The sequence below is a fragment of the Anarhichas minor genome, unplaced genomic scaffold (assembly GCF_050575085.1).
Source record: "Anarhichas minor isolate MPS153535 unplaced genomic scaffold, ASM5057508v1 ptg000007l, whole genome shotgun sequence".
NCBI classification, from domain to species: Eukaryota; Metazoa; Chordata; class Actinopteri; order Perciformes; family Anarhichadidae; genus Anarhichas; species Anarhichas minor.
In genome coordinates, this window is record NW_027466453.1 from 17,427,031 (window position 1) to 17,438,093 (window position 11,063).

General features: G+C 41.6%; 1 protein-coding gene across 2 annotated transcripts; it reads right to left on the reverse strand.

Annotated features, from left to right (window-relative positions):
* Positions 1-5,185: 5,185 nt before the first annotated feature.
* emc10 (ER membrane protein complex subunit 10) lies at positions 5,186-10,653 on the reverse strand. 2 transcript variants are annotated; one of them, XM_076086311.1, is made up of 8 exons: positions 10,500-10,653; positions 10,291-10,357; positions 9,616-9,728; positions 9,233-9,346; positions 8,253-8,437; positions 7,862-7,955; positions 6,286-6,383; positions 5,186-5,657 (listed from the first exon to the last, which is right to left on the reverse strand). In XM_076086311.1, the coding sequence occupies exons 1-7, from the start codon at positions 10,590-10,592 to the stop codon at positions 6,297-6,299; spliced, it is 753 nt and encodes a 250-aa protein (XP_075942426.1). In that variant the 5' UTR covers positions 10,593-10,653; the 3' UTR covers positions 5,186-5,657; positions 6,286-6,296. The 2 variants fall into 2 exon arrangements, with proteins under 2 accessions (XP_075942426.1, XP_075942425.1); XM_076086310.1 differs by lacking the exon at positions 6,286-6,383.
* Between the last annotated feature and the right edge of the window lie 410 nt (positions 10,654-11,063).

Below are 11,063 nucleotides of genomic sequence, written 5' to 3' on the forward strand. Positions count from 1 at the left end.
GGTGGACTTTGTGACAACTTTAATATGTACTGTAAGCAGCATTTAATGTTGTATAGGTGGTTGAAATGGAAATACTCAAATAAAGTACAGATATTTCAACATTGTACTTAAGTGAGACTACAGGCAAAAACATTGTTTTTACATGTCAATCAATTAAGAGATTTGAGTCTAATTTTCCTCCACGTCTTCTTTCAGACTAGTGGAAAGAACACTTAGATGTTTATTTTACTACTTTGTCTTTTTTTGTCTGTAGATTTCTCCTAAATACACCCAAACTTAACATTAGATAAGGCCTCATTTGCATATTTAAACATGAAATTTCAGAAAACTTGTAATACTAAAAAACATTGTCTTGCTGTAAGTGATCCACTGGGTGATATCTATTACTTATTTGTTTTACCCCATTCAATTTAAGTGCTTAAATAAATGTCTTCTCCTCTCGTTATTAACAACCATAGAAAGTAAAACATGTTCGCCAAATGAAAAGCGATTATGAATCAGATGTTTGGATGGTTTCCTTTACTGGTGCTTCTTAATTGCTGCGAGTTAATAGCAAATACTTCCTTCTCATGAGACAGAATTTAAATGAAGCGTAAGTGCCCGCTTAGCGCCGGCTCCTAATACCAGATATGCTCCGTGTGAGGCATGAAAACTAATTTCAACACCTGCTGCTTACTGCTGTCAGTGAGAGGGGTTGCATAGTACCCTGACCCTCGGGTGTGTTTAGAGGCGCTATGCATAACATTATACAGTCAACGACCACTCTGTAATATCCCAGTGTACATTACCTCCCAGCCGGGCTATTAAACATCCTCTCATGTTACTTCATCACATGTTAACATGGTGGTGCTGTGCTGACATGTTTAGCATGATTGGACACAATAAGTGTGAGGCTGTAATCTGTGGAGGCCTGCTAGGATGCTGCCGGCGGGACTTCTCCTTGAAGTTGTCTTGGCTCTCCTCTGATTGACAAGGCAGGTGTTTCCTCCCTCACACACTCTCGCTATGAACATTGGAGTCTGTTTATTCCAGAGTGACTCAAGTCTCAGAAACAACGGTTGTTTATTTCTTATTGAGAATGATGCAGTGGTGCATATTCTATTAAAAAAAGTCCTGTATTTAAAATCAGGTAGAATGTACTTAAAGTATCAAAAGTATAATTACTAGTTCCCTCTCAAATATTAGATTGTTAATACTGATGCACCAGCAGCATGGTAATGCTGGAGCTGCTCAAAGTGAAGCACGTTTGAACTACTTTAAACACATTTAGTCCAGTGGTTCTCAACCTAGGGGGCGGGCCCCTCTAAAGGGTCACCAGATACATCTGAAGGGTCATGAGATGATTGATGGCAGAGAAGAAGAAGAAGAAGAAGAAGAAGAAGAAAAAAACGTTTGATGGACTTTTCTTTCTCTCTTTCTTTGTTTGCTGATTTTGTGAAACATTTAATAATTTACAATGTTAGGGCCTTTGACTGTTATTAAATGAAACCATGTGAGACGTTTAGAGGAGAAATGGTTCTTTGGTGGAACTTTTCACAACTCATAGATATCTAAAACATGACATAACGAGACGTTGCTTTCTTGTGAGGGGTCACAAATCATGAATGTTGTGAACCACTGATTTCATCTTTAACAATGTGTTAAATAAACTATTAATCTGAAAGCTAAGCAGTATAGCTGTGAAATAAATGTAGTGGAGTAAAAAGTGCAATATTTCCCTCTGAACTAAAGTACAAGTACCTCAATGTTTTACTTGAGTAAATGTACTGAGTTGTTTTCCACTACTGATCGTTCTCCTTATGAAACCGAAACAGCTCTGAGAATTTGAGCAATTTAAACCAAATGACATAACACATTTGAGTTGTCTTGCAGCTTTAATAATCCTTCATAGTTAAAGTGTCCAGGTTTACAGTGTGATAACGACCGGCAGCTTTAGTGCAACACAAACCTTGTGGCTGCTTCTAAATCACGACATGTCATAAGAGGGGGGGGGATGCTGTCATGTCGACATTGGTGGTCTCAGGGAGCCATGAGATTTATGAGTCCCGGCTGGCATGTAAGCGGCATCCTGCTTCATGTAACCTCCCCTCTACTCCTCACCCTCAGCCCCCTCCACCGCCTGCCATCAAGTTTACTTCTGCAACATTTCTCTGTCGTAAATCATTTGTAAATTATCATTTGTGTACCCACCGATGGCCTGTGGCTGGAGTGAAGCTCAAAGTATAACTCTCTTCAGTAAAGCCAAGGATGCAGTGACAGGAAGGAGAGACAAGTAGTTTCAAAGAAAACTTCCCTAAAACTTAGTCATTTTAAATTCCATTCTGCCAGCAGATCGCCCCAAATGCTACACACTGTACCTTTAAGACGTGTCCTGGTAAAGTTCAAGTGTTGCAGTTAGTTCAGTGCTGAATCCACTGAGCATCACCACCCATCTCTGCAGACCGACTGCCTACAGAGACAGATAACTTCCTCAAGAGTTGGTGGGTACCAAAACCGAGCTTAAAGCACACTGTATATTTGCCCGGAAACACACAAGAGCGGTAGTACAGCCTGCGGCGAGCTGCCATGCAGTGTCCATGGAAAGCTCGGTTGATTCTGCAAGAGAGGTCAAATCAAAAGTGGAAGATAGTTTCACTTTTGGCAGAAAATTGCAGCCAGAGGTGAACACAATCATTTCTTCCCGAAAGAACACACCTGTCTGCAGTGAAATGTAATTTAGTGTGTCGAGCAGCACTTTGCAGCTTTGCTTGGTATGTGTCCAACGTTAAGCTGGAGATATTCAACTACTTCTACAGTTTCTAGTTGTTTCAAGCGGCCACACTTGAGAGGGCGAGGTGACGTCATAGTGAGGGGCGAGACGCGATGACTGTTTAAATATTGGAATGTAGCGACTATGTTTCATGGAGGGTATTCCTGATGTTGCACTCGATTGTTCAAAGTGACAGAAATGGTTAGATGAAGAATGAAAACAGAGCCAGAGAGAGAAGTTCAAACCAACTCTCTCACCTTCGCACAGCTGGGCAATCACTGCGTGAAGTGGGTTGGGAATGTCGACAGCCCCCAAATTCTGACGTCGTTCGACCATCCGAGGAGACGGGAACTCCGGCACGTGGGTTGAGAACATTCATCAGGCGGCCAAATACCACAAATGTAGATGAACTCAAACTTGCTTCAAAGATATGCAGACAAAGTCAGTAACCATGAATAGATAGCACGCTTCACACCCTCTACATGTGGTAGATAAAGAGATTCATCACGGTTACTGGAGGCCGAAGTGTTGAAGCACAAGGAGAAGCTGTGACAGAGCGGTTCCTCCTAAATGATATTAAACAGTTAAAAAAACCTCAATACAGCAATCCTATCCATTAGAATGTACAAAAACATAACTGAGTCTCTTAGTAATCTCTTGTAACATGCAGCTACTGCGAACAACAGTTTTTAAAATCCCATCGCATGCCATTTTAACGCTATCATTTGTCATCGCGTCCATTTTACTTATAATCTTGTTATTTTTAGGTGGATGTAACTTTAGCCCAGTCTCTTCTACACTTGTTGAAAGCAGCATGTGTTTACTGTATGTGTGGCCTCAGTGGACCGCTAACTCACATGACTCCATTCCCAAAAGATCACCACAATCTTGTGTCTCCGTGTCCCCCAGCTTCCTGGTAGATGGACATACATCACAGTCGCTGCTGATAGGCCTCCCATGATGCATCAGTATTTCTGCTGAAAGTAGAATTGCTCAGATTGTTGAGTTTTTTTTTGAAGAAGGAAGAAGCAGCTGCGCCGTTTGGTAGGAAACCCCTTCAAAACATGTTACTTGGCTCGCTTCAGTCTAACTCTCCCGTTTCCCTCAGCTGTTGTTTTCACCCATTTCTCATGTTGTACAGCAAAACAGCACAAGCAGTCCCAGAGCAGGACGGGGCGCTCGTGTGACTGGGTGGGGTCTTTCTGAGAAAGGCCTGGCTGGTGATTGGACGAGGCCAGAGGGCATCGAAGTGTTGAAGCTCAATGCTGAGCCTCCTAAAATAAAAGGATGTTCCTCACAGTTTGACACGGGGACTAAACACAGCCGGCTGACATGAGGAAGAGGACAGGCGATGGTGACACAAGGATTTTGGGACATTATGTTTCTAAAGCCGTGCCGTTTTGAATCTGTGATCTCTTTTCCTGACTCACGATTCTAAATAAAACACAGATAGGAGGCAGGAGGATGGAGTGAAGACACAATGTTCACATTGGCTCCCAGAAGTGTAGCCAGGACCCCAGGCGGACTGGTGGTCACACTTTAGTTTGGACTGTTAGATGTTGTTTACAAGTAGCTTGCTTTTGTAGGACTTCAAATTCTGGTTTGCATTTGTCCTTGCATTCAAATCATCAAAGTCAGCTCCTGTCTTAAAGGTATGACGCTCAATCCTAGTTTATTCTTTTGTTGCTTTTTTTTCTGTGCAGAAAAATCACCTAAAACACAGCAATGAGAAAGCAGATGGTGAGGTCCTGAGTGGCTCCTTAAAAAAGTAAAGCAGCAGACTGTGGGCTAGTGGTCCACTGTGATTTTACAATTCTTTTTAAGTGTTTTGTCATTTCTATCTTTTGATGAGTCATTGTAAAATAATAATCAAATAAACATTTCAACACTTAATGTATAAATCAAGTAAATATTCTGGTCTGATTCTGCTGGATAAAGCACGGATGGGAGAGACGACGCTTTAGCACAGGAAGCTAACGGTCTGTATAAATGACGAGAGCAGCATCTGGATGGAGTATTTGGAAAATAGTTGTGTACATGGTGATATTATAAACAGTGTTAACTAAATACACACTGCCACAATAGCTGACACTAGTTCAGAGACAGCAGCAGCTGCTTTTATCCCAGCTTGGTGAACCGCTGGCTGGATTTAGAACGGATTAAACAGCCGAGTGGAGGCTTTCCAGTTCAAATGAGTCAAACTCACACAGAAGAGGTTCTGCTTTCTCCAGCAGTGAGGAACAGGCCAGTTAGAACTGGAACTAGATCAAACCATCTCAACAGAAATGTTTATTAAGTGTGTATATTTCTTTCTTAGTATGTTTTTACCAGTTAAATGTCAGAATGAAAGCCGACTTTAATCATTGTGTCTTCACATTCAGAATAAAATACTAAACACTGAAAGACAAACATCGCCACAATGACTACACGTTCATGTAAATGTATTTAGTTTATTAATAGGAGTATCGTCATCTGAAACCATGATTATTTTACAACATGTTTTTCCCTCACTAATCACTGTTATTACAACTAAATCTGAGCCTCAGAGTAAAACAGGACCGAGTGTCTGAGTGACGTAGAGAAAAGGCCGGTCAAGTAATAAATACTTTATTTTCACATTAGTATTAAAAGTGTAATCTGCAGGGCTCAATATCTCCTCTGTGCTGTACAGTTGTAAGTTGTGTGTGACGGACATTTATCCTACTTAAATAGCATTATGTACAGCAATCAAAATCTACTCGAGAGAACTATTGTTCAGGAAATGTTCACCAATAACAAAAAGCAGACGCTGTTGGCTTGTTGATCATCGGCCACCTCCATTGGCTGCTCCGCCTCCGGCTCCTCCACCTGATTGGTCCTGAGCACCAGACATCATGAGGAAGAGAACGAGAGGCACGATGTACATCCACTGGAGAGGACAAGAAGAAAAGAAAAGAGAAGGGAAGTAAATTCAACAATAGTTGTTCTAAAGACAACAATTCTTTACTGTGATCACAGAGATCATCCCAGATTGGTCTCCCCAGATTAGGTTCTACTTATATTCTGAACAGAAGAAAAGTTAAAAGTGGGTGAGAAAGTGAAGAAATCTCAGTGTCAACACCAAACACATGCTCAACATGTTCACACTGACAATTACGATTTAGGATTTCTTGATGGTTTAGCATCGGGTTACTTCTATTTGTACCCGTAGGTAGACTTGGTTTGCAATAGAGGGCGAGGCATCCATCTCCACACACATTACAATCAACACAGACAACAAGACAAACATGATACAAGTACACAAGGCTACAAATCAGTCAATCACTAAATACATTAAATAGCATGGAGGCTTCCTTGTACAATGTCTTTTGAATTAAGAAGAAAGTTAAGCTTTTTCAGGTAGTTACAAGTCTGGAATGTATTTGGCACTGACTCTGGAAAAACCAGGGAAAGTGTGGGAAACAAAGTGGTTGGTTTCAATTAGTCGTGTAGAAGTTAAATAGATCAGTTGACAGAGGAGGAGGGGACAGAACAAGCCACAAGTAAAGAAACAGTACTTCAGTGGGAATCAGCTCTGCTCTCTGCCTCCCCCTGCTGGGGGCTGTGCTGAGTTGGTGACCATGAGGAAGATTGCACCTCCCAGAATCAAATACCACTGGAACACAGCACAGCACAGAGTCAACACACTGCCACTGAACACAGCACAGAGTCAACACAGGTCACTGAACACAGCACAGAGTCAACACAGGTCACTGAACACAGCAAGATATACAAGACAAGCACAGCGATCATAGGAGGCGCTCGGGGGAGGCCGGCGATAGCACACAGGCCCGGCGTTTCAAAGACGTGGAGCTCACTCCAGCCGACAGCTCCAAATATCACAAAGATGACAAATATACACGTTACCAAAGTTTGAACTTGAACGTTGAGGGCAGAATGATCTCTGCTGACTGTGACAGCAGCAGTACAGAGGCAGCTGTCAAGCTCTGGTGCAGACCCCCTTTTGGGCCCCAAGACCTAAAAAGGGGGATCTGGTACAATTTTGTTTATGGTGTGAAAGTAAAGAAGACGAAGCAACGTATAGCCTGTATTCTGACAAGATCATTTAACATATACACCAGGGGCCTCCCAACAAGTAACGCTACCCGCTTCAGAGGGGTTCGCTAAAGGTTCAGAGAAAATGTACATTTTAGAACACAAAATGATTATTCTCCAATCAGCCATCAGTTAAACAAGTTACGCTGCTCACAAGTTTGGTTAAACCAGTGATGCTGCAACAGAAGGTAATGTTAGACTAACAAGAGCACACCTAAAGAACAGACTGTCCAGTAAAAGGCACAAATATAAATATATACCACTTTCATGAGGAATGGGTAACAGGTAACAACACAAACGGACTTTCCGGTGTTTCGTTGAACTCTGTTCCCCTGTTAAATAGTGCCCCCCCGCCCCTGGTAGTTGGGGATAATGGTCGGTTCAGGTTCAGGTTAGGGAGGAACACAGACATGAAAACAGTATTCGACACAACGCCGTCTGGTAGCAGTCTACATACAGAGAAGGTGAAGTCTCTGTTACCAAACTGACGAGGACCAACGCAGCAACAGAGGCTTCGTTTAGTGTCGCACATCCTAACGACACACAAAAACCCTTCGTCCAGGCAGGGAACGTAACAGAGGCCCTGCTTTAAGTGACTGAATCGTTACTAAAGGACCATAAAAGTACGACAGACACTACGTTTGCTATCGGTGATGTGACACTTGGTGCTGTGAGTAGATCTAGACCACTTTCATTTTGTCAATCTAGCTCTCAGAGGACGACGTTTGGAGACCCCTGATATACAAACAGGATTTTCCCTGTCGCTACGTTTCTGCCACAAATATTGACAAATGAAATAGAAGAAAAATAAAACCTCGCACTGAAGTATTGATGCACCCTGTATACTACATTTTAAAACACATGCATAGAAAAAGTTAAGACTGATGGGGAAAAAAGAAGGAGCTGAATAAGCATTTTCATGTATCCATAAACTATACGGACCATTACAATCATCAGAGCCCAATTACCAAAGGCAGTGAGTATATCTTCAGGCACCGCTTATTGGGCTTATCAGCAGTTTTCAGTAAGAGTACTTACATATTTAGCAAAGAAAGATTTCTGCTCTTGTGGATTCTTCCCTTTCTTCTCAGTTTCTTGTTCCATTCGTTCGACGAACAGAGCCGTCTCAGGTCTGGAAGAAAGTTGGCAATTAGAATTCAAACAAACCCGGAAACAGAAAGTGTGTATGAAAGGCAGAAGAGTGCGGAGAGACTTGTTCTCCCCACGGGGAGATGGTGTAGAGCTGCTACGCCAAGGCAAATAAAACGGAATCAAAGACATCCGAGACAGCTACCCGAGAGGATTTCACTAATGCACAGACAGTTAGAGATGCTGCCATGAGCAGTCAAGCTTCATCAAGCAGTGGAGATTGAAAAGGAAGAAAAACGGAAAAAAACAAAAATGAGCAAATTCATCATTTAGGACTGACCCCGGTGCATTGACGGGAGCCATGACGCTGAGCGTGGTGTTGAACACCTCGAGGTCGACTTCATCCTCCACCTCCGTGCCCCGGCAGGCCCCGGGAAACGTCACTATGGAAACACCGATGACGTAACCAGAGACGTCGGTGTGGAGGGAGATGACGTCGCTCAGATGGGACTCCACCATGGCGCACTGAGGAGCAGGACAGAGGTTCATGGTAGACCGAGTTAGTATCGCTCACATTCATATCACGGGGATGTGATGCCGCTTCATCCAACAGATCGATATTACATTTTAGAAGAGCCCTCAATCTGAATTAACTTAGGCTGGTTAGACACAAGACATAATGAATATCTATTCTTGCATGTCATTCTGGTTCTCTAGCTACACACGGCTTAGAATAGAATACTGAAACATTGATTATTACTAAATTAAATACGTGTTTTTGGCATCATGTACATCAGAGTGGAAAATTGTCTTTGGCTCACCAAAACATAAAGCTAGTAGGTTCAGTCAAAAGATATTAGTTATCAGATGAGCCATACTCTTGTTCATAAACAAAACAATTTGAAATGTCCCCTCTAGGATAAATGTACATCTGGAGCTAAATCTTTACCCAACCTTTAGTACCTTTGATTTATAATGACCAATAATAAAATATAAAAGACCAAACATGTAAATGTGTTAGCTTTTATAATAAGGCTCTGAGACAATTATAAACTTGTAAGCCAACAAGAAAAACATTGAAATATTTTAAGTCAAAACAAATGTACTAAAAATACCAAAGATGAAATGAGACATTTAATTAGAGAGACCTTAAAACACCATTATTTGATAAAGTAGTCCCGTAATTGCACATGTCTTACATAGAGCAGATCGATTTTTACTGATGAAGCTCTTCATGTACTTATTATCTCTCAGTTCCATAATACAAGCTTGTTGAGCAATTGAACATTATTTCCTGGTGAAGAGAAGTGAAATACATACGGCTCTGACAAATGCTGTGAGGTAACCTTCCATCTGCCGCTCGGTCTGTCTGTCTGCCTGCAGGAAGACACGAGGCACTCGGATTCTGTACAGACCGTCCACTGCAGCCACTTCCTGAAGCACAAAACAAACACAGACGTTATGCCATCCTGATCACACTCAAGTCCTTTTGTACGAACTCTGGCTCTCAAATCTGTTTATCAATGATCAGAGCAAATGGTCTGTGGTCGTCCATGAGCGTAATGGTCCCAAAAAGCCCTTACATTTGTTGTTGGAAAATGAGGAATCCAACAATCTCAGTGTAATTGTGGTCATCTTTATTTTGGACACAACCAACTACAGTATTCCTCCGTCCACACCCTTCAAACCGTATCACATCTCACCTTTAGTTTGGTTCTGTCTTCCTCCGATAGCTGACTCTGAGTCAGTGAGACGCTGGGCTCCCTTCCAGCTTTTAACACCAGCGCTCCACGCACTCGAAACTTTGCTATATCATCTGAAACAATGCGGACAGACAGACAGTAAGAGCAAAGCAGATAGCATGGATGAATACCCGAATGGACCTTTTTCACAGCAGATACTTTGACATTAAAACAGTGGGGAACGTGCTGGTTTATTTAATATCACTAATGAGGGCTGCAGTCCACTTAAGGGAGGTCCTGGTATTGTGCATGCTGGCGCAATGCAATAGCTTACTTGCTTACTTACTAGCTTACCTTCAATGCAGCTGTGCCATCGTTAATGATATCACTTTCACCTGAGCCTTTCCTGCTGCGACTAGTCAACATGTCTGCTGTGATAAAGGTCTATCAGATATAGATGCTCAGAATGTAAATTGTTGCAGTTGACTGTCATGTTACATGCAGAGTTAGATACGTTGGCAGTTAACCACATATAATTAATTCATCGATTGATAAAAATGATTCAACTGACAGACTTTTGAAGTGTAATGTCTCCGTTCTGTAGTGTTAGCACAAGGCTGCTTAGTTAACGTTAGCTTAACAACATTAGCAATAACGCACTATAAACCATAATAATCAAAAATAACACCTCCTCACCAACTTCAAATGAGTGCTCAAGTGGTACGGAGAAACCACTGAATTCAGTGTCCATGACATCGCCAACCTGGTAATACAAATAGAAGATATAACGTTACCGTTAGCATTCACCGGGTCCAAAGCTAATGCTAATCCCATAGCTAACAGGTGCAGCTTCCGCTTAACGGCAGTCAAATGCGAGGGTTGAATTAATACAATTTCACACTTACCCTTCTGCCGTTATTACAGTATACATAATTCGTGCATACGAAAAACAAAACAGTAGAAACAACTGCAATTTTAAATGGAAGTGGACGGGTCATTTTGACAGAAATATGCACCGGAAGACAATGTAAAGTGTACTAAGCTACTACAACTGAGCAGTTCCGGAGAGCTTTTCATAATAAAAGTCTTTAAAATATATGACATGTTAATCGTTTATTCTTTACATTTTTTAGCAGAGTTTTCAAATGCTGATTTGGGAGCTTTTGTAGCCGCAGTCTAACTAAGTAGAACAACACATTACAATTCATCATTAATCATTAATTTCACCTTTTTTCCCCCATGTTCCTTGAATTTTAAGATTTGCATTATATATATTTTTCGAGTTTCAACCAGGTTTTATCAAACGTGTGTCTCAAGCTAAAAGTCTGCTTTACCACTCCAACCCATTCCTCCATACACACAGCTATTTAAGGTATGTGCTGACCTACTTTGCATGCTTGTTTGTTTATGCATAGCCTCCCACTCAATACATGTCAAATTACTTTATTTTTCACTTCTGTCCGTTTCTG

Excerpts from the sequence above, each read along its gene's own strand:
- emc10 (XM_076086310.1), bottom strand. The coding sequence starts at position 10,592 with ATGACCCGTCCACTTCCATTTAAAATTGCAGTTGTTTCTACTGTTTTG. Across the intron at positions 10,358-10,499 it reads ACTGTAATAACGGCAGAAGG|GTTGGCGATGTCATGGACAC; the intron begins GTAAGTGTGAAA and ends TTGTATTACCAG. Across the intron at positions 5,658-7,861 it reads AATCTTTCTTTGCTAAATAT|TGGATGTACATCGTGCCTCT; the intron begins GTAAGTACTCTT and ends TGTCCTCTCCAG.